The sequence below is a fragment of the Cheilinus undulatus genome, linkage group 2 (genome assembly GCF_018320785.1).
Source record: "Cheilinus undulatus linkage group 2, ASM1832078v1, whole genome shotgun sequence".
NCBI lineage: Eukaryota > Metazoa > Chordata > Actinopteri > Labriformes > Labridae > Cheilinus > Cheilinus undulatus.
The window spans coordinates 31,788,016-31,812,244 of NC_054866.1; the positions used below are offsets into that span (position 1 = coordinate 31,788,016).

The 24,229-nt window shown below is 39.7% G+C and overlaps 1 protein-coding gene across 1 annotated transcript in view; it reads left to right on the top strand.

Moving 5' to 3' along the window:
- grik4 (glutamate receptor, ionotropic, kainate 4) overlaps positions 1-18,202 on the top strand; it is a 308,564-nt gene extending 290,362 nt beyond the window's left edge. Inside the window, exons 14-20 of the mRNA XM_041814181.1 lie at positions 5,469-5,578; positions 8,516-8,689; positions 9,135-9,300; positions 10,028-10,253; positions 11,020-11,148; positions 11,259-11,377; positions 14,911-18,202. Of these exons, the coding sequence (XP_041670115.1) occupies positions 5,469-5,578; positions 8,516-8,689; positions 9,135-9,300; positions 10,028-10,253; positions 11,020-11,148; positions 11,259-11,377; positions 14,911-15,300 (1,314 nt within the window). The 3' untranslated portion in view covers positions 15,301-18,202. The remainder of the gene's footprint in view (positions 1-5,468; positions 5,579-8,515; positions 8,690-9,134; positions 9,301-10,027; positions 10,254-11,019; positions 11,149-11,258; positions 11,378-14,910) is intronic.
- Positions 18,203-24,229: the final 6,027 nt, after the last annotated feature.

Genomic DNA, 24,229 nt, shown 5'->3' on the forward strand with positions numbered 1-24,229 from the left:
TCTATAAACATATTCTAGCAGCTCAGGATCTGTACTGGCTACCATCAACGTTATCAGGATGTAGTTTTTAAAAACATTTTCAGTTGAAATAAACTGTTTACTGCTTATTCCCTACTGATTTCTGTAACTAGTACGAACTTTCTGCCACTCAGTGGCTGAACCAGAGACTCTTACTGCCTTTGACATCACATGCATACCTTTCAAAGTCCATCCACCAAGTGAGGACATGAGTGTCTGTGGAAACGTAGAGTTTTGGGGTTTACGGTACCAAACCATACTAAACCTCCTGATGGAAATGCAGCTAAACTGTTTCCTCTCTGGCTCACTGCACCAAAGCAAAACATTACAGTACAAAACAATAGTTTGGTTCAAGTTCTTAGTTTGGTTCAAGTTCTCAAAAAAAAAAGAGCGCTACAGTAAATCTCACAGTTCTTCTAATAAATATAACTGTAACAACTGGTAGAAATAGACAAACAAGAGGTAGAGTCTGGCCAACTGGTTTGAGATTCATTGTAATTAGTAAAAGCTTTTCAAAAACTTGTCACTCTGTTTCAGTAATCTCAGTTAAACAATAAATGTACTGGCAATGATCCAGATCTGTCAGTTACGTTGTTGCCATGGAAATGACAGAGTAATTTTTTTAGTGAGAAGAAGGTGTGCTGTCATGCTGATTTGAGCACATCCTAAATATGTAGTTGACAAATCAGATAGTTCAGTAAGATGTACTTGTTGTATAATGTGGTTTGGAGAATGGTACATATAGATTTGATGTGGTCTTTAATGGATTGTCATATATCAGCAGTGAACATGTAACCCCTCCACCTCACTCACACACCCATCCCCATCCACAAAAGTTAGCTTCCTTTGAAAGTAGTGGTGTAGTTGTCATACTAACTACATAACCATCTGCTTACGATGGAGGGGAAAATAGGGGCTGCCCAAAAAAACAGGGAAAGGGGAAAATTATTCTGGGCTCAGATGCATTGGGTGGCCCAAAGAAGTTAGCAGAAATGCAGCCCGTCCTCAGTTCAGGCAATAACAAAACATTTAGTTCAAGTCTTAATATTCAACCTTCAAAACATGCAGAAAACTATGTATTTATTCTTGGTGTTGTTATGTTATGTTATTTGAATGTTACTTTGAGGCCAGTAATGTTGGGTAGAGTATAGTTGTGCTAAGACCTGCATAAACTCTGAGTGCATGAGAAGAGAAGAGAAGAGAAGAGAAGAGAGGAGCTGTTGTGAGCATTTGACCCCCAACAAAACCTTTACTTTTCAGTCAGCTTCAAAAACTAACGGGAGCCAAGCCAAGAATGTTAGCCAGAAGGCTAGTGCTAACACCACTGATCCATCCCTCATGCTTTGATATTCTTTAATCACATCTGGGAACTCTCATTCACTGGACCTTTAAGGGGTCCACTCATTTCTTCAGGCAGGCTTGGATGTACCCAAGCAGAATAAGTGGAAATGAGGCTTAAAAGGCACAAAAAGAGTCACAGAAACAATAAAGTTACAGCTTTAAAGTCAAAACAATAAGTTGAAAGTCACTTGAATGCTCTGTAGAGTGTAAAGGACCTGCTGAATAAAGTGGCAGTAATACTGTGGCTTATCCAGCATTTTAAAGGCAGCCTTTCTCATTAAGTTATTTGAGCTATTGATATTATAAGAATAACCACCAAATTCAAAGCCTTTAAAAACACAGAAAAGCAGGAAGGTAGAGTTATTAACATTACGTTTATTAGGCTGTGTTTTTTTCTGGGACTCAATGTACATGACCTAAAATGTTTGTTAAATGAAAATGTTTCTGGAGAAAACATCCTGACACATTTTGGAAATATGTACACAGATTTTGAATAATTTTTCAGCAGTTCCCTTTCAGGCTGAATCTGAATCTCTGTGTGCTCATTAGTGTGTTTCTCACAGCCTCGCTATGGATAATTTCCCCCTGCAACTCCTGAAAAACACAACTTTATGTCTTAGTGTTAAAGCACACATATTACAGCAACAGAGTCAAGAGTTCTCAGCAGAGCTCAACTCCCACTGTTTTCCTGTTGCCTTGTGATCTCTGTCTCTTCCTACCTTTCCCTCCGTTTCTATTTCTGATCTTCTCTTCTGCACCTCTACTTCTCCAACATCTGTTAGTATGGGAGTCCCACGTCTCCTAAGCTCCCTTCATCTTAATAATAGCACCTTGGTGGGAGCTTAAGATTCGGTCACGCGGGGCAGGCTGTTAAAAAAACGCTGGCACAGCATGCACCAAGCCAGACCAGTAAACACAAGAACTCATGTCAGCATGTACATGTAAACCTGGTTCTGCTTGTGGCAAATAATACATATGCAACACTAGTCTGCATCTTTACCATGCCACTCCCCTATTTTCAGACCACTATCATCTGAATCAAGCATTACACTCCAAGATAGACAGACGTTAAGACAGACAGGCTGATCTGAATCTAAAAATGACACAGAGTCTCACTCCTCCTCTGCTGCTTTCTGCACCACTTCTTTTTTACCCAGGCTAATATGCAAGTGATTACAGACGCATTAATGAATTTTCGTCTCCCTGCAAGTCTAAATGGGGGTTCGTTTATCATAACAAATGCCTACCAATATAATTTCACCCTCTTGCTGCAAATTAAATTCTGGAGGGCCTCGGAGATGTATTGCTGCAGAGTTCTGGCCTGCATGACGTCCCTGAGGAGTACCTGATTGAGAATTTTTTCATTAAAGTAATTTGGGCTTGTTGACGTAGGGGAGGGGGCTATTCAGTGCCGCTTGTCAACACAGCAGTAGAAGATAAGAAATTTCTACATGACTGAGTGATCCGCTCTCAGAACAACACTTAGACAGTTGGCTGTTTGATCACCTGCAATATTTAACTGTCTGGCTGGCCCTGACAGCCACCTCCATTTCATAGTCATTAACAGATGGTGGACGTGCATCTGTGAGTGTATGCTGATGTTTCAGGACTACATGCTGAATATGCACAGAAGAAGTATAAGCATCCCAAACACACATAAATAAGCACACACACACAATGGCTGTGATAGCTGGCGCTGGTTCACCAGTAATTGGTTTCATTTGGAGGACAATAGCTGTTGGTGCTGGATAATGAAACATTAGGAATTAGCCCACTATATTCCCGGTGGTCTGCGTGCTGCCAACCCAATTTCAGCCACTTTATCTCATCCGCCACTGGTTACCAATCCAGACCGGCGCATGGAGCCCATAGCTGCTTCAGAGCAGCTAGTATTTCTGTCCAAGCCAAAGCTATTAATCTTTTTCAGCTTTTTCTCCGAGCTGGGACACTCACTGTGCGCTCAGAGTCATACAGGAAGTCAATTATAGGTCACAGAAATGAGTTTCTGTTTAATGTAGCTGTAATAGTTTAGTTGATTATTTAACCTCTGTTTCCCCACTGCATACAACCGTGTAGAAAGCACCAAACACTTTCTTTGTTCCTGTAATAATTTTTACCTTTACTTGTTCTCCGTATGCAAACCTCATACTTGATCTAACACTGTCTTATGTCAGTACATGTGAAAAATATATCAAACAGTGCATATAAAAAGTATTCAGCCCCTTGGATGTTTTACCCATTTATTGATTTTATAAATCAATCAGGGTCTATATAATTTGGCTTTTTATGACAAAAATTGCAACAAAAGAAAAATGTCTTAAACATCTAAGTGAAAACAAATTTCTACAATGTAATGTCAATCAAATGAAAATACACAATGGAAAATAACTGATTGCGCATCTGGACACTGCTTCTTTACTCCTTCCTCTCTGCAAAACTGCTCAAGCTATGTCAGGTTTCATGGGAATGAGGTGTAAAGAGCGCTTTTCAAATAAAGCCAAAAATTCTCTGTTGGATTGAGGTCTGGGCTTTGACTCGGCTACTTTAGAACATTCACCTTGCTGTCTTGAACCAATTCTGTATAGCTTTCGCTCTATGCTTCATCATTGTCCTCCTATAAAATAAATCTTCTCCCAAGTCCTAGTTCTCCTGCAGACTAAATAAGATTGTCCTCCAGGATTTTCCTATATTTTGCTGCATTAATTTCATCCTCAACCTTTTCAAGCCTTCCTTTTTTCAAGAAGCATCCCCACAGCATGATGCTGCCACCACCATGATTCACAGTGGGGATTTTTTTTTTTTTTTTTTTTTGTGGTGATGTGAAGTGCTTGCTGTCCAAACACAACATCTTGTCTGATGGCCAGAAAGCACCATTTTGGTGTCATCAAATCAAAGAACTATCTCCCACATGACCATGGAGTCTCCCACATGCCTTTTGTGAACTTGAGTCAAGATTTGATATGAGTTTTCATCAACAGTGGCTTTTGCTTTGCCACTCTCCCATAGAGCTCTGGACATTTTTTGTATCCATCCCCTCACTTATACTTATTAATAACCTTTTCTCTGAGCTGCTTAAAGTTTTTTTTTTTTTTTTTTTTTTTTTTTGTCTTCATTGTGTAACGGTAGCCAGGAATACTGATAAACCAGTGACCAGTAAAACCCAGTGTCCAGACACAGGTGGCTTTATACTACAATCACATTCACTGCCCTCAGGTGGTCCCCATTTCACTAGTTGTGAGACTACTAGCAACAATTGGCAGGACCTCTGTAGAATTAGGTCAGTCTCTTTAAAGGGGGTGGATATTTATACAGTCATTTATTTCACCGTACATGTTTTTATTTAATTAGCATTGCTTTGTAGAAATTTGTTTTCACTTTGACATTAAAAGTTTGGGGTTTTTGTAAAAAGTGTGAAATTATGTTGAGTATAATTGATTTTTAAAATCAGTAAACAGGTAAAAGATCCAAGGCAGTGAATACTTTTTATAAGCACTGTATGTGGCAAGGCGAAAGAACAAAGAAATGGGTTCATTCAGTTTTGTTTTTCTCTTTTTTGGAGTGCCAGACTCCCGGAAATCAAACCTCTTAACTGCAATGTTTTATCAATACACAGCTGTGTGCCACTCTGTTGACAGTTCATGGAAGACTGAGTTTTTGCTTTCATACAGTGTTGATCTGAATGTGTACAACCAAATGAGATACATATAATTATAGTGCTATCAGTTTAGGACAGGAAAAAATCACCCTTATCACATTGAAATCCCTTTATTTACTGTCCCAATTACATTTTTCATCGTTTCCAACTTTCACTGGCAGAATTAGATGCTGTTGAACAAGGACCAAATTGGAGCCAAGGGCAAAATAATCACTAGTGAAATTCAGCAACATTTCTTTTAATTAATTACCGCTCTCACTGTATGGGGGTGATGTTAGAGACTTGAGATGTTTTGTTGCAAGCTAATTAGTTCATATTCACTTCTACAAGTCAGCATTTAACCCATGGCGTGTTAGCACATGTTTTAACCTCTTTATTAAAGAGTAGCATGGTCTTAGGAGGCTTTAAAGATTTTTAACCCTGCACTGTGTGTTTTAATGTTTGTATTATACAGGGACGCAGACCCGGCTATTTCTCCTTTCTGGATCCATTCTCCCCTGGCGTCTGGCTCTTCATGCTTCTGGCCTACTTGGCTGTGAGCTGCGTCCTCTTTCTGGTGGCCAGGTAAAAGAGCTCAGCAATGAAACACACTCTGCTCAGATAAGAGGAAGAGAGGAAACAGTGAGTGACAAACAGAGGGGGGAGAGTATAGAGAGTAAGAACACAAACAGGTTTATTTAAGGGTTATACAAAGGAGGAAACAGGTGTCTGTTCTCTCGCTCTTCTTCAGTTGATCTTCCACATCAAGGAGAAAGAGAGCGCGAGAGCAAGCGGGAGATGTTCCCCCTCCCGTCTGTATGTCCCCAGCGTTACACTGACACCTGCTGGTTAGTGAGGGAACTGGCAAAATTGGTGCTGCTTATATTAATGCTTGTACAATGAAAACATAATCAATTACACACTATCTTATAATGGAAATTTATCATAAATGCAGCCTTTAATCTCATGTTACATTCTCTAGAAACAAATAACAATACCCCAGAGGAGTAGATGTGTTTCTTCTTTTATGAGAATATTAAAGATGTTGCTGAAATTTCTAAAAACCTATTAACTGAAACGTTGTAATTGGATCATGAACATTATGTGGACAATATGCATTCAATGTGGTGATAAAATGTGCCAGGAATATGATAACATACACTAGTATATTGCAAATTAAGTTTACATCAGAGCACAAGAGCTGTGTCAGATCCTTTCCTCTGTTCTTGTCATGAAGGCATCACAAATACTGAAGAAAGTTTATCTAGAGCCTTGGTTCTCAACTGGTGGGTCGGGATTCAAAAGTGGACCGCAAATCTATTTTTAGTGGGACACAGATGTGTGCCTAGAAAAAATGTGGCAAAAAGTCAAAGATATGCTTTTAATAGTATTATTTTTGCGATTTTTTGGGGCCTTTTGTGCCCTTATCCATAGAGTGTGACAGTGGATAGAGTCAGAAACATGGATGAGTGAGGGATGGAGAGACATGTGGGAAAGGAGCCTCAAGCTAACCCACCCACATAAGTGGGGTTGCACCTTAAACCACTAGGCCATCTGTGTCCCTAAGATATGCTTTTATTTTGAAGGAAATGTCTTCTTTTCTTTGTTTCATCACATCTTTTGTTCCATCTCAAGTCCAGACTTACCACTTGTTCATTAAAAAACATTTGGTTATGATTGAAAAATATATAGGAACTTTGGGTTGTAACTTGTTTAGGATGAAATGATGAGTCCTGACACTAGACCAGTTGAGAACCACTGATCTAGAGGACTGAATATTTTGCTTTAGCGGCCTGAATCAAACAAATCAAGAGACTAACAACCAAAGTTAAATAATTATTAATTGATGCTACAGTGCTTAAAAAATTTATCAGACCACCACCCAAAGTAAGGTTTATGCCACAGTTCCCCTAAATTAAAAGCACTAGTAAAAATTGGTAAAACCAAAATTATGTTTTATGTTTCTGCAATGGTTAATACACCAATATGTAGAAGCTCTCAACCCAAATGATATTTGTAATGCTAAAATATAATTATTATTGTTATCCATGAATTTTCAAATTGACTGATTTACAAAAAAAAAAAAGAAAAATAGTAAAGCACATTATTATTTCTTGATTAATATGTCAAATTATAGTTATTTACTTACATTCCTGAACAGAAAAATGAGTTTTAGTGGTTGAATGTTATGCTTGATTCATTTCTGACTTCTCAGAGAAGCCCAGTGAGCCGGCTCAAATTTGGATAGAAAAAGGTGAAATCAGTTTGAAATCCCTCATTCCTGTCCAAAATGGTAAAACGTGGGGAGCTCACTGAAAATGAAAGAGTCCGCATTAAAGCACTTCATGATGCTGGATGCTCTCTGAGACAGGTGGTCTAATAAATTTGTTAAGCGCTGTAACTCTTCAGTACTGTTGATTGAAACATAAAGGAGTCTTCCACTGACAACTCTGGACTGAAGACCTGCTTTATTACAACAACCAAAAACCCCAGGGAAAAACTGCTGGGAGGGGTGGGGATATGATTCATCCCTGCCTCTGCTTGGACTGAATGCATCCAGTACTTAAACAGTGGTGATCTAGTGTCAGCATTTACTGTGCGACTGGAATGCTTATGACACACGACCAAAACTCTAGGGTTATGTGCCAGTACCTAATATCCTTGTCTGATAGTCTCACACAGCCTGAGTTCTCACACACTGATGAGTAGAATTCAGATGGACCAGAATTTCAACTTTGTCTGGGGCTGATAACATCAAAAGTTAAAACCTTTTCACTTTCTTGTAGATGAATAAATTCTATATGTTTTTTTTTTTAATAAAATGCTGGAGATGTTTAAAACAAGACCACAATAGAGAGTCTTTAACTTACAAGTAATATTTATTTATTTACTGGCACTAGTAAAGCATGAAATTCTTATTGTTCAATCCAAAAATATGGATGTGTTTTTTTTTTTGGGGAGGGCTATGCTAAAGACCCATAAATTAATCAGAAGAAGACTGTTGCTGACTTCGATGCCAGAAAGTTCCCTCTTTTTGGTGACAAGTTACCATGTAAATATGGGAATATTATGTTGGTGAACTTGAAACTTAAAATTGAGAAGTTATTCTTCAATTTCTTTTTTGATTTCAACTTTTTTTTGATAAAATAAGGCAGATCAGAAGAAATGTGCACCTTTATTTCAGGAAGTACACGTAACAGGGTTGTCACATAACTTGAGTTTTCTACAGATCATTTGAACTTAAAAATTAGAATTCTCCCACTCTCTGTTTTAGTTGGCAGCACGGGGGGAATGAAAAGCAGGTTGATTCTCTCTTGAGAGCCAAGGTGACTTTGTGCTCAGTGGAACATTAGAGATGTTTTCCTCCTTATCTGTTTCTCTCTCTTTTTCTCCATTCCTCTCAGCTCTGTCTCTTGAGTTTTGCTCTTGTCAGAATACCAAATCCAGCCTTGATACCCGCTCATGCTGAATATACTCGTCTATTCTCTCTGTTGTCAAACTCTGTTGTCTTGTTCTCCTCAGATTGACTCCCTATGAGTGGTACAACCCCCACCCATGCCTAAAAGGTCGCTGTAACCTGCTGATCAACCAGTACTCTCTGGGCAACAGCTTTTGGTTCCCAGTTGGAGGTTTCATGCAGCAAGGATCTACAATCGCTCCCCGAGCTCTGTCAACACGATGTGTCAGCGGAGTCTGGTCAGTGTTCTCTGCAAAGATGCGCAAACTTGCATGCATTTACACACTTGGTTTTGTGCACATTGCTCCATCATGGTGTATCTTATCTTTTGTTTGGTCTTGAAGCTTGAGTCCGGATTTCAGGGACGTTTCAGGGTTCAAGATGAAACATTTATGGCTGTTTTGCATGTGAATACAGAAGTTTGTGTATGTCTGCTTTTGCAGCAAAAGCTCCCTTCCTTTCATCCAAACTGAACATAGTCTCCTTCATTTGTACTCATCGCCACATTCATCCATCTACCCCGTCATCCTCTGAACGTTCTGCAGTGTCTTCTTTCCTCAGGTGTGCAGTTTTTTTATTCTCCCTCGTTTTCACCCAGACAATCTGTCTTTATACCCCTGCCTGCACATTTACATACATTTATAGGTGAATTCATATGTTCTTGTCCCTTGCCTTTCCCAACAGGTGGGCTTTCACATTAATCATCATCTCATCCTACACTGCCAACCTGGCTGCCTTCCTAACAGTGCAGAGGATGGAGGTGCCCATCGAGTCCGTAGATGACCTGGCAGATCAGACGGCGATAGAGTATGGCACCATGCATGGAGGATCCACAATGACCTTCTTTCAGGTCAGAGGTTAAACACATAATTGCACGTTATCGATTGTTTTTACTATTAAACAACCAAACCCACATATATACACCTCACCTCACCTGCAGTGATCAATGGGCCATCAGCCGTGTTATCCTCATCATCCTCTTCCTGTCCTTCCTGTCTTTCTCATCTAACCACAGGTTATATCTGTTTCCTGTCTGTTCCCTGACACACACTATTCAATATGCCTCTCCTTGAGGAAATGTGGCACCGTCCATGGCCTTATGAAAGGCACACACTATCCGCTGTTTTGCTCTGAAGATTTGACCTTACAAGAGAGAGAGAAACAGATAGTATTACAAGAGGAGAGACAGTGAAGGATGGTTAAGAGGGAAGGAGAAAGAGACATTATCCTTGTCTTTTATTGTGCGTTCACATCCACTGGACCTTGAATAACTCAGGAAAGACATGCCAAGAGAAGGGAGAGGACATGTTGGGATACGTTTTCTGCTCTTAACTCTGATGCTGCATAAGCAGGACAATATATGCTAATAAAACAAAGATCCAAATTTAACTGCAAACACCTTCTGGAGGGTTATAAACAGGTTTGAATAAATCTATCAGGGGGGAAAATGAAAAAGAAAAATAATGCAAACCAATCTCCACTTCTGCAAAGCTGAGAATATATGTATAAGTGACAGATACTGTTGTTCTCTGTCTCCCACTTCTAAATTTGACTGTTGATTGTGTCTAACTTTTCAGAACTCTCGCTACCAGACCTACCAGCGTATGTGGAACTTCATGCACTCCAAACAGCCTAGTGTGTTTGTGAAGAGCACAGAGGAGGGGATCGCCCGTGTCCTCAACTCCAATTATGCCTACCTGCTAGAGAGCACCATGAACGAGTATTACCGCCAGAGGAACTGCAACCTGACGCAGATTGGAGGACTGCTGGACACAAAGGGCTACGGCATCGGCATGCCACTGGGTGAGTGGACAATGATGGGGTGGGGGAGAAGGGTTCAAAGATGGGAAATTTGATGGAGACATGGAGGGGAGCTGAGGTTGAGGAGCAGAGGATAAAAGCTGATGTTTTTTCTCAAATATACTGCATAATTCATACTGAATCTAAGAAGAGGGAATTGAGGAGCAGGGGTATTAGATGGAGGATACACCATAAACGTCACATTAGTGCATTACATTGAAACATAAATCCTCAGAAAAGCCAAACCATTAGCTGCTATCATGAGGGAGAGTGATGCAAAAAGTGAGAAACATAAAAAAAAAGACTTACTACTACACTTTTAAAGAGCAGCCATTTCCCTGCTGTGATGGGAGAAGTGAGGAAGAGAGAGGGGGAATGTGAAATATTGTTCCCTTCACTGTACGCTGGCTTCACCACTCTGCCAGTGTAAACACAGGGTTTATTTACACTTTGATCTCAGGTTGAGTAGCGGGAGAAAAACACACACCTTAAAGTAAACAAGATTAATTTCAATTCCTTTGATCTTAAAAGGACAGATAAAGCCGGTGTTTAGTGGATCATATTCTATACCCCATACTGTGATGTGACCTGTATCACACAGCTAAACCTCTGTAAACCCTTTAATCTTATATTTAGAGCCCTTTCCCATTCCTTTTGTTCGAAGTTATATAATGGCAGAACATAAATGCACATTTACCACAGAAAATACCTTCCCTATTGATGTTCCTATCTATCTGAATATCTTTTCACCGGTTTTTCTACCACACAGGGTCAGTTTACCGTGACGAGTTCGACCTGGCCATCCTTAAAATGCAGGAGGACAATCGTCTGGAGATCCTTAAGAGGAAATGGTGGGACGGTGGCAAGTGTCCAAAAGAAGAGGACCATCGTGCCAAAGGTTTGCCTCCAGCTAATCCTCATCTGCTTCCGCCACTTCAGCTAGTGTCTGGAACAACACTTCAACAAATCCCTTTTCTTGTCACCCCCTCTGTATCCCATTGTCTCTAGGTCTGGGCATGGAGAACATCGGTGGTATCTTTGTGGTGCTTGTGTGTGGCCTGCTGGTGGCCATCTTCATGGCAGTGCTGGAGTTTGTCTGGATGTTAAGGCAGGCACCAGGAAATGAGGTGAGAGAGGGTTATTTAACCTGCATCTGCTTTGTCTCCCTCTCCCCTCCCTGGTACCCTCACCCACAGGGAGCTGTGAGACTCTCCAGCTTTTAGCTTTGACAGAAAGTTCAGCAGGTGTCTGCTTCCTCATTACATGTGTCATCATCAGTAGAGCCTTTTTGACAGCACAAAACCAAAGATATACCTCAATTATACCTCACAAAGAGTTAATGCATATACAGATTATTTTCTCTTTGTAGCTGTGAAAGATTCATACATATATTCATTACTTAGAAGATGGTGCATAATATCAATCACTGAATGTAGCTGGATCTAATTGGTGGTAAACACATACTTAAAGGTTCCTGCCAATGAGATTTTACTCATTAAGATAATAGATGTTGCTTTTAATTAGCCTTAATTTGTTTATATTTTACTGAAGAGATGTCTGCCATAGTGTGCCACTTTAAAATTTTCATTATTAGAGTCAGCATTGGGCTGTCAGTGACCAACTGTGGAAAACAGGGGTGAGGATCTAAAAATACTATACTCTATAAACACAAAAAAGACTATTATCGCCTTTGAGAGACTCAACATGCTCAAAATATATAGTATGTGATTGTTGTAATCCTAAAAGCTGTTTAAATTTTAACTCAGTAAAGTACCTATATATTTTAGTGTAACTTTATCTTTCTGAGGGCCAGAGGAGTGCATCCAGTCTTTTAACAAATCTTCTTCTTTAAAAGAAGCATTTCTATCAAACCAAGAAAAGAAACTTCTCATATTATAGGAGGCATTTTTATCTGACCATTTAAATTGCCTAAAAGTGTTCTGATCTGTTGTGAAGGAGGTCTTCTCCTCTACTGACAATTAAGTGGTTGTCAAATATATCAGAGGAAAGGTGTGCATGCAGTGATATATCTGATTGTCCTTTAACAAAAGATACATGATAATGTCTTTACAAATGAACTCCACACTGTGATTTAAATTCAATAAACATGCAGAATGTGAAGTCAAAATCCAACTCATGTGATTTCTTCTTTTTAAGAGGCATAGATTGATTTTTCAGTCTGACACACAGACTATGTGTGTGTGTGTCTTTGTGTGGACTTGGGTGAGGGTTGTGTGATTTCTGCCTGTTTGGATATGTTGTTCTTCTAATGCCACTTTTGTGTAATGTTAACCTCCTGAGCCCGAGAGACGCATGCTATTCAAAGTTAAATAACTTTGGAGCCATAAATCGCCACTTGTTGTTTTCCTCCGAAAGCCCTCTGCTGTGCCATTCTAATGATGCTGTCCATGCCTTCATAGCTCTTTGAAGATTAAATCCACACAAGTTACTCTGATACTGAGCGCACTGAACAATACCGAACAATCACTCCTTCCGCTAGTGGCTAATGCTGTCCGCCAGCACATTCACAATGCGTTGTGATTGGGCTGTGACAACCAATGACAGGCTGTTCTGTCATGCTTCGTCAAACACAGGGTTCCTACTGATCTTTGAAGTCTTAAAAAATCTTAAATCTCACATTTGAAATTTAAGGCCATAGAAAGTCTGATTTCTACCTGGGAGAGCTCTTAAATTTAAGAAGGCGCTTTGAGTGAGACATGTCCTTATCCAGTCTTTTTTTTCTAGCCAACCTGTATGATTTTAATCATCTTTCTCCACAAATTGTTGCAAAAATATTCTCCATAATTCAGGGAATTTAAATGTTGGAAATTTCCTTGGGGAGGACCCCAGACCTCTCTCTGATTTTATCTGACTCACTGTGATATAATCAACTCTATGCTGTTGTGAAACAATCTCTAACATCTGAGCTACCAAGTTCCCCTCTAAAATATCGGTGCAGCCCCCTTATTTTAACACGTCTTCCCTTACAAAAAGCGTTATTCTGCTTTTAATAGTTAAAAGTGTTTAGAATCAGGTCAGCACACCTGGAAAAAAATGTGTTATGATACATATATTGATAGAATAGAGGCATTAAGTGTGCCTGAATTCATCAAATTTGGGTGTGTCATCTCATGCCTATTATTTTTAACAGTTTACCGTCCAAAAAGTGGGATTAATTTTTCGCAGTTCAGGTTCTTAAAAAAGTCTTTAAAAATCATAAATTTGATTTTTAAAAGTGTGTATGAACCATGCAAACAGGGCATGTGCAAATACTTAAACTGGTAAAGATAGTCTGAATGACTCATAATAGAGAGAAAGAGACACAGAGAGACTGTGATGTGTCCTTCTGTGTCACTGCAGACAGTAGCTGCTTTAAATAATGACTCAAATTCCCAAAAGCATGAAGACTTTTGGAAAAATTTGCAGATTTTGGAGAGTTTTTGCCTCAGAATGACTTTTTTATTTTTTTTTTACCTTTTTGGTCCTAAAGAGAACAAGATTCTGCAAAAGAACCCTTAAGGCCCATTTATACTCCTTTTACATACAAAAATGTATACATCCTTTTCAAACGATGTTACCGTCACTGCTCACATACTTCCATGTGTCTTTTACGTTGGCATGGATTTTAACCAATACATCCAACGGGGGGCCTAGAGTCAAAAGTTTATGACAACAACAAACTCAAAAACAAACATGGCGACTGTGGAGGAGGTACTGATAATGTACCTCTTGCATAAAAGAAAAAAAACAGAGGCAGCGTTTCTAACCAACTCGGACAACTTTTCCTTAAAAAGTTCCACCATTATCATTTCTTTTTCGTGTCTCACTAGAGCTATGTATCAGGTAGTGACAGCAACACTGCCCCCACGGTTTCCGGTGGTACTGCTCCGTTTGGCCTGTATCTGTAACCTTTATGTAAACGTGCAGAAATACAGATGAAATGATCGCAGAGCATGGACAGGGGGCTCCATCAGTATCCGGATTCGTGTTCATTGTTGAGCATAAATGGGCCTTTAGTCATTATTGTTGTTTACTGTGTGTAATACATGAAAATATTTGAGTTTTACCTTCCAATTTTTTTTTATTTTGTCTTTAAATTCCCATATTTTTTTAAAGTTCTGCAGCACACGTGTTCTTAAAGCCCAAGTTGTCCTGAAAATGGGATGTTTACAGCTTGACTCTGCTCCACAAGGTTGATGTTTTATAAGCTTTTTAAGACAAAATAAACAGGCGAGACACAATGGTTGAAAAATAGAGTAGGGCTCAGAGGGTTAACAGGCCTCTTCTGTCTTGATCTGCATCTGCAGTATAACTTCTACATCATTTACATACAGTTTAAATGTAGTCATCAACAGTCCTGAAATAAAATGTATGTTAAGTCTTTGTGTGTCTGAAAAGTGGGTTTACTGTCTGTCTGCCGTCCATGTAATCATATTTTATATCCGTTTGTCAGAGCTATAGCATCCATTTCTCTGTTGACCTTCCATTCTACTCTGACTTAAAAAATAACCATGAAATGTTTATGTTTTGTGTGTGTGTGACGTCCATCAGTCTGTCCTGATACAGTCAGTCAGTCAGTGAGTTGTCTGGCCTCTCTCCCTTTCTCTCCCTCTCTTATCCCCTCTCCCCTCTCTTTCTCTCCCTGTGTGTGTGCTTGCAGCAGTCAGTATGTGAGGAGATGCTGCGGGAGCTCCAGGGGATCGTCCTTTGTCGGGACAGCCTGCAGGTGAGGCGTCGGCGGTCTGCTTCCATGATGCGACCGCGACCTCTACCCCTGGAGGACCGTCGGGCGCGAGCCGCCGCAGTCAGCCTCAGCAACGGCAAGCTGTGCGGGGGGACCGGATTGCCTGAACCCCTCTCCCACAGACTGGCACAGGAGGCTGCTCTGGTTGCAAGGGGCTGCAGCCACATCCGCATTTGCCCAGAGTGTCGGCGCTTTCAGGGACTGAGGATGCGTCCTGGAGGGGCTACAGGAACCCTACCCTCTCCCACGCACAGTGAGGAGAGTATAGAGTGGGACAAGACCACAAATAGTAGTGAACCTGAATAATGCCAAGTGACTCCAACAGGACTGACTGTCCCAGCAGCCACCTCTCTGCTTTCCAAGGATCAGAGATCACGTGGTATTGTGGTTCAGCTGATCAGAGCTTTATCTTAAAGGGCGGGGCAATGCTGTGAACTTTGTTCTTCCCTGGAGACACGGCCAGTCGACAGTTTTGGATTCTCCTAGGGTGAATTTTTTCCTTGGACGTTGGAAAAACTGATGAGTGTGTCTCATTGTGGTTTTTCCCTGTTGGCCCTTTGTACCGTGTAAAACAGGACGGACAAGAACAGCTACGGGGCATTTGTACTATGCAGTATTTTCAGTCATTTATCATTGTGCTTTTTCCTTTTTTCCTTCTTTTTAAATTATTTCTGTCCTCTGTTGGATTATCAGTACTGAATATTGTTATTCTATTCTTCTTAAAAAGAAAACTTTAAACGAGTTCCTTTTTTATCTGACAATTTACTGTATGAGCGTATATTGCCTCTGAAGAGCTGCAAAGACAAACAGTCTAATGCAAGGTCATCCTTCAAATCCTTTTATTTTAAAAGTGCCAAAAACCATGAGTGTAATCTTGTGGCTGAAGAAAGCACCACAGCCTTGAGAAGACAACAAACTGAACCGAGAAAACAAACAAAACAGAGACATTCAGACAAAGAGACTTTTTTATAGTAGTGATATTCTATTAAAAAATGTTTTAACTGTTGGTCTCTCTGAAAGACAGCGATGCATGTCCAGCAGGTTGGCAGGAGCTCTTTGAATGATAAATTGCTGGTGGCTGAGTCGCTGAAAGTATGATTTCCTGTTTTTAATATGTGCTTAAAACGCTGATTGCTTCACACAACATCCATTTATTTTCACCCTCCATTTGTCTTTAACACCATGAAGCATTTATCGTCTCATAATTTGTCCCCTAGCTGAAAAATATATCCACTGTCAGGGATATTTTCTGTGTCTCACATATTTAAAAATGATTTCAGCGTCAGTGGATAAGCTAGGGTGGTAATGACAAACAGCATATATTAGAATTCAATTTTTAACAATGCTCCCCGATAACGTTAAAGGCTTTTTATGTCAGCATTTGACTTGTGTTCTGTGGTGTTTCAACACTGCTATGGAAGAGTATTTCAGTTCAGATCAGCCTAACAGCTCCTTGACGTTTTAATTCTATAATTTTTGAAAAATGCTGATGCAACACAGAAAGTTTTAATCAGGTCTTAAGGAGGCAGATCAAGTGATTTTGGAAGTGGTAAGATCAAGGTTGGACTTATAAAATCTTTCCTTTTATCAGTTTATAACCACATCAATTCATTTTTTTTTGTCTTTATTGCACCATACTTAAAAAAAACTAAAACCACCAGCAAAACTGTTCTTACTTTACCTTCAACAGAGACTGTGACTTAGTATTTTCCCAGTGAACTCGATCTGTTTATAGCTGTTACTGTATGATAACCTCACTGTTGCACAGAAGGAATCAGCGGTCATTCTCATGTTGACACTGCTCCTCTCTTATCTCTAATCTGTCCATCATTTTAAAAAATGCCCATCAGGTGCTGTCAATCATCATTCCTCAGAACTAGGCCACCAAACTCTACACAGCTTGAAGGTACTGCTGCAGTTTCTCCTCTATTTTTTATAAGCTATGTTCACCTTCTATCTCTGTCAGTTTTTTACCTGCAGGTTCTCTGCATATTCTGTTTAAAGTAGCAGCCTCTTTCTTTCTCTTTGTTTCATGTTTTTATATATATATTACTTTATTGTCAGCCAACCCTCATTTTTCACATGTCAAAAAATCTAAAACATCTCATCCTACCTACACACATATCAAAGCCGTCTTTCCAATCCAAACTTGCCCATAGCAACCACCCACAAACTTGACTAGGCAGTAACATTTCTCTTTGAGACATAAAGACGTCAGCCTACATCTTTCTTAGTTCCTGAATGGTTTGACAACACTCAAATTTCCTGTTCAAAAGGGCAAAGCAAAACAAAACTAGAGACAGTACAAATACAATATCAAGGTAACATATCCATAGAGCACAGGGAGGAGACTGACACATTTATACAAATTACAGGAGAATATCAAACACAAAGTTTAGCCAAAAGGGGCCTGAAAGACTTAAAAAAGAAGCCATGATTTGCCTCTGTAGTGTTAGTGAGGACTGATGGAGGATTATAGTCAGTATCCTTAGATAAAAAAAATACATTCCTTTGAATTATTAGTTAATTAGCACCCTGAAATTTTATACATGTTTATGTATCATTGATCATAACAAATATCTGACATGTGTGGGTTTCAGCTGTTGCCTTGTTGTTGTGTCATTCTGTCTTTTGTTATTATTCATATACACAGTAACATCTCTATAAACAACCTCATCCAACTGCCTCAATGTATTCAAAGCACCTGTTCCTGCATGAAGGGCTGTGATTGGCTGCTGTTTCTGAAGCTGGTGAACATGTGAAACTGGTGGATCAACTGCTGACAGACCTTGAGAAAGCTGCATCATTGTGCTGGTACAGTGCATCAACTGCTCTGAGCATTTTTGCAACTGGAATCCCAAATGTTTGTGTCTTTAATTGTATTTCCCTATTTTTAAATGTTGGTTCACTCAGTTCAGACAGCATTCGGACTCAGGTCTGCAGCGGTGTTTGAAACAGCACTGAATCTGCTTCATTTGGCATCCCAAAGAAATTAATGGGTATTCTGGAGGTATCATGCTAATAGTGCCAATTCGCCTAATCTTCAAGTAATCAATGTCTTACAGTCAGCGTGTAAATACAGTTTGATCAACAGGGTTCCCCAGTAATGGTCCAAAGTGTTGTAACAGTCCTTACATATCCCCCCCCCCCCATATGTGTACAATGTTTATATGGACACATTAGACATTTAGACAAAAGCGCACAAGCAGTTTGTGAGCATTAGGATAAAAAACTCTGAACAGGCTGTAAACTTTCTATATTTCTTTATAAAATAACTTGTTAAAGGCAAACAGCCAAGAAAATGGTAAAGAAAAAAACGACATTTCATTATGAGTTTTATAAAAGAAGTTTCTATCCATTTGCTGAATGTTAACTTAGAAACTCATGAGAGTGTGGAGGCTCTCACTGCACCCAATGTGAACTCCTTAAACACTCCAAACATTTACAGGGGTGCTAAATCAAGCGTAGTTGGAATGAGATTGCCAATTACCTTGAAGGCAGGACGAGCAGTGGAGTAAGAATTAAAACAAATCCCACTGAAACACTGGGCGGCCTTCGCTGGGAGACCTCTGAGTGAGATGGCTGCTATATTTTATATGCTTTATTTTCTTATGTTGACATTTTTATCCCATTATAAATACATTTCTAAAAACAAACCTCTATTCTGTGGGGTTCTGGGTTTGTCTTTTCTTTTCCTCTTGATTTATTTGACCTTCCAATCTGTTTAGATCTGCCATGCTAAAAAGCCTCTGAGTGCACTTTGTTTCCTGAGTTTATTATTTAGACTGGAGAGATATTCAGGCTGTGCTCATGTTTTTGTTTGTCAGTATGAGGATGTATGGGGTTTCTTGCAGAGTAAACATGACGATTTGTTGAGTGAACCAAAGGGAACTGATGCATCTACCCCTTCTCTCTCCAGTAACTGAATTAGTGTCTGCACACTCGTGAATCCGTTAAATAGCTGAGAACTCGTGTGGGTGTGAAGTCTTAACAGGGGGGCTAATGAGTTTAACAGCTCACTCATGTGCTATATTTGCATCAACTCAGCCGTAGTCCATCTATCACTGTGATTTTCAGTGAATGTTTCTGCCTCCTCAGGACAGTGAGTGAACGCCAAGCAACTAACTGCATCTGATTTATGGTTTCATTCAGACTCCCCTCTCTCTCCTTTCTGAGTGCCTGTCTTACCATCTCTCCTTGACGAGTTCAGTCACCAACCTGCATGTTGAACGGCTTCTTCCCTGCACCCACAGATCTCTTTAACAAGAGTGACAAACACTCCCTGACACTCACCGCCACCTGTATGTCATTGCTGTGTCGACTTCATTTAACCGTGCTCATGCTTGCTGCTGCTCCAGGTCCATAAATACATCCCATCCCTACCCACCAGTGGCGAGCTTAACTGCTGCTGGATTTATGGAGGCCATGACAAGCACCTAGCACCTGCAGAGGTGTGTGAAAATCTGCTTTACTCTTCAAGTTTTTCCTAATGTAGCTCATAGCAATACCAATTTCCCAAGAGTTAATTGTCATTCAAAGATTATGTCTCTTATACACTGAGTCTAATGCGTTATCCCTAGCTAACAGCTCACACCTCTTACATACAAGAGTAACTTTTAATCAGCCTACTATTTGTCAGCAAAGTTTTTGCATTCTCTTCACACAAAACTCTTAATTTTGAAGGTCTCTTCTCACTTCTAGGAGGCCTACACCTGACACCTGAAATGGTTCTGTGGATTTTTTAAATATCATGTGTCTATAGACTTGTATTCAATATCACTGAATTGCTTTCTGACAGCAATGTTCAAATCTATTCATCCTCTCTCCACTGCCAAGATTGCATCTCTTTGTCACACATTTTCTTTCTTTCCTCTGACAGCAGATATCTCAAGGTTAACAGCTTGCATGTTTACATCTGCTTCATAACATCCACTAATGAGCAACAGATCTAAGGACACCAATTGGCAGACAAAGCAGTCAGTCAGTGGAGCCGACCTAATTCACAGTGAGACAGGAGCACATTTTAAAGTGAGAGCTTTCCCATTGATTTGCTAGCAGTTAATTGCAATAGGTTTGTTGTTGTCAGTGTTGTTGATGTTGGGATGTACTCAAAGAAAAGGTATTCAGAGTGAAAGAATTCTCTCCGAGGTGAAGTGCTGTCAAGGCTGTTCTGCAGCCTTTTGTAGTTGGCAGTTGTTGTTGAACTTATTGACCAAAACATCTTGGCATTGTTTGTCTTTCAGAGAAATAAAATGGAGCTTCATTTACTTTGTGTTTTGTTCCCTCACTATTCATTCTCACCTTGATCGATGGCCCCACAGACGGGGAAGCATCGATTACCTAATTTTGTGTTTCTCTCCGTGTGTGTGGGTGAGGGTGAGTGTTTGTGCATTGCGTTGGAGTGTTTGTAAGGGCTCTCTCTAATGCTCCAGCCTCCATGGGAAATCACTGTGGGCATCTGGATTCATCAGCTGGAGGGCCTTTGGTTGCATCATTACCCAAAAGCTGAATAGACAGCCAAGTGGAGTTCCAGAGGAAGCGCGGCAGCCAGTGCATATTTCCAGGTATTCATGGGGAAAATTAAAGCAGACAGCGTTTACTGTGGAAATCGATCAACAGGGTATGACTGCCTAACAAAGCCACGAGTTCTTCAGATTTCTTCAAAGGTAAAACAGACATAAAAATTCAAGAGGTGTTCTGTAAATGGGGTTAAAAGTATGCGTTAACCTTGAATTTAAGTTCTGAAGAGGAAGTGCTAATCAGTCACTCTCCATAATGACTCTGCTTTTTTACAGAGCCTCATTTATCTCCCAGAAAATGCATCAGTGACAGCAGACAAACATTAGCAGAGTTATAATTAGAATCAGCCCATTAATCATACACAGCATGGACAAAACACCTGCCTGCCTGGTGGTTGTTTAAAAAGTTTACCTGGGAATACATTGGGTCTAAACTACAATTGAGAATGGGATGATTTACTCTCTCTCATGGTTAAACATAACCTCATGTTATGCTACATTATATTTCGACACAACTACCTGACATTCACAGGGGAAATGTGCTTTATTCTTAACATTTCAAGTATCTTAAAGCTCAAAGTCATATTTTACAACTAAAGTACATGTAGCTAATGATAATAATAATAGTAATAGCTTGGACTTACATAGCACCTTTCACAAGACCTAAGGTCGCTTTACAGAAGAGTGGAAAACAAGGCACAACACAAAAGACAAGCACTAAGTTGAGTGTACGTAGGGAGCAGATTTTGGAGAGACTGTAAGCTGTGGTGAACAGGTGGTGCTTGAGGAGTTTTTTAAACATGTCCAAGGATGGAGCTTTGCTGATGTTTTCAGGAAGGGAGTTCCAGAGGATGGGGGCTGTAGTCCTGAACGCTCTGTCTCCATAGGTGCGAAGTTTGGTGGTGGGAAGTGTGAGAAGGCCAGCGTCTGAGGACCTTCCTTCCTTTTTGATATGGGACTGGAAGGAGAGGGTGGAGCCCATAATGATGCCCAGGTTTCGGACCTCGGAGGATGGGTGGATGGGATTGTCATCCACATGAAGTAGGAGATCTCCAACCTTTCTGAGCAGTGCTTTTGGGACCACAACCATGAGCTCTGTTTTATTGCTGTTTAGTTTGAGTTTGTTGGCTGACATCCAGGTTTTAATTTCTTGCAGACAGTTGACCAGTGAGTGAGGGGGGAGCTGAGTGGATGGTGTGGTGTGTAGATAGAGTTGTGTGTCATTGGTGTAGGAATTGAAGCTGAGACCATGTTTACAGATGAAGACCATGTTTGCAGATGAGCCTCCACTCGGATATAAAGTGCATTGTTCAAGCTTCAACAAGTTGTGTTTTGTACTTAGATTTTTATAACATTTCATTTATTCAAAAGAGTTTTTATCAGATCCTCCAAAAAGATACGTTCCTTCTGGATGGTTTTATATTATGTTTGACATTTTAAAGGTGCAGTATGTGACATTCAAAACAGCAGTATAGCAGATATCAAATGTGTCATAAAAATGAAAAAAACGTGTTCACACTCACAGGACAGCTACAGCTTGTTGATTTGTCTTACATGTTTTATTTTTCATGCCAGTCTCTGTCACCTCATGAGGGAAGAAAGATGGCCTTGTCCACTTAAAGATGCTGTAAAAAGAGGCACAACAGACTTTCCAAACAGGAGAAAACACTGTTTTTAGTTTACAGTACAACCCTAAGAAATAGAAATGAATGATTTTAGGCAACATATCTGAGTCAGTCTGACAAAGGGCTGAGAAAAAATCCTCTCATGGCCACTCTTGTGACCATTTGAAGGCGACCAGTACTTCTTGTATATAAAAGTAAAATGGCACAATGGTATAGGCAATAATCTTATGTTTGAATCATTTTCCTTTTGATAATAAGTAAGTTAGGTTGTCCACACACTACAGGGTTTTTAGCCTGATTTGAGGCCAGATTTGCCGCCACAGACGATTGTGGGGTTGTATCCCGAGTGGAGGCTCATCAGAAATGATTATTTGTTTGAGTAAGCTTCAAGTGTGTGGTGTCAACACCAATATTTTATCATCCAAGTCCCATCTTAGCATCGCAGACCTCTAATCATACAAACAAACGTGCCTCTGCTGTAATGCCTCCAGTGAAATACTGGGTAAAGACTGGGTAGCGTCACCACTGAGATCTTATGTCCTTTCACTACTCTCAAACATAAACACGACTACCTTAATCCCAGGCAGAATGTCATGCATACTCTTTTCTTGTTTTATCATTTTTTCTGCAACTGTAACTCATGCCAGGACAGTCCGCTGAGGATATTAATAGTCATCCATGTTTATTTTATTCTGAAGTCACATTTGATAATGCGAGATTCTGTGAAATCCTGTGTGTGGGGAGTCTTCACTGTGAGGTCGTTGGCAGGTGTGTGGGCTCCAGTAGTCTTATGATCGGGTTGAGTCATCTAGGGTGTGCTCAGAGGATCCTAATATGAATAATTGTTTGCAGTGGTCCTTGGGTCTGTGGTCTCCAATGTTTTTTAAAATCTCAGATTTTAAAAATTGTCCCGTGTGTGGCCAGCATTACTCTAATGTAAGAAATGCATGGTCAACCTAAAAAAGGGCTATATAAAGTTAGAGGATTATTTGTATAACCTGCTATTAGATTTTAAAGAGCTTTTGAACATTTACAACCAGAGCTGTTTCCATTAAAATAAAACCCTAATCCAGTTTTAGTTGCTCATTATGTCAAAATACTTCTCTTAAATTTAAAGCTTATGTGAGAAACTTTTGGTTTGTGTCTTCTAGTGCCCCCTGTTGTAAAAGCATTACTTTTTAACCTCTTTGCTTATTTTGTTTTGTGTATTTTTAAATTGTTTTTATTTTTCAGCAAAACATCATCCTTCTTTTTTAATCATTAAATGTATCTCTTATCAAAAATCTTTGCCATAAAAAATATCAAAACCATCTGTTTCTGCACTATAGTTATGACTTCCTGACACTTACCCTGCAGGAGCACATTCAGACATTGAAGTAATTATACAGAAATTATCTGTCTTTATCCAAATGCTTTTTTTTTTTTTTTTTTTTTTTGCTTTTGTAGCTTATATTGAGGCTTCAGTTGTGAGTTGAGTCTCTTTCAAAACCGTAGCTAAAGCTAGGAGCTTGGTATTTTCACAAAAGTTTATCCCCCGCATTTCTATCCCCACTGACAGCTATTTACATTTGAGTTTTTATAGAAGAAATTTTACTGTTTAACAAGGCTTATCTTAAACTTAATTACATTTTTGCACCTCACTTTATTTTTTTGTCATTTTGAACATCAGTCATAACAATTAAACCCTAAATAAATAAAATCTGTACCCACTGAAGTGCTCCTTGTGGCTTGATGAGAAAGTATTGTTTTTTGGATAAAGGCCTCTTGAGCTGTGGTGCTAATTGGTCATCAGAGGCCCGAATTATCTTAATCCCAGACTAAATGATTCATTACCTCACAAATGAAAGCCCACCCTGTGAAAAAGGAGCACAAATGACAACCTTGGAAGAGAAATCTGTTGATCCCTGCAGGGAAGGACCACTTGTATCAGTGCTGGCCAGATCTACATATTTCCTATATAATTAACTGTTCTTTTTCCTTTTTCTTATTATAAACTGCAAGACTGCATCATGCTGACATTCCTTTTAATAACTTCTAACGTTCCCTCTTTATATGGTTTCTATTTGGCAGTTTGAATGAAATCACTGCAGA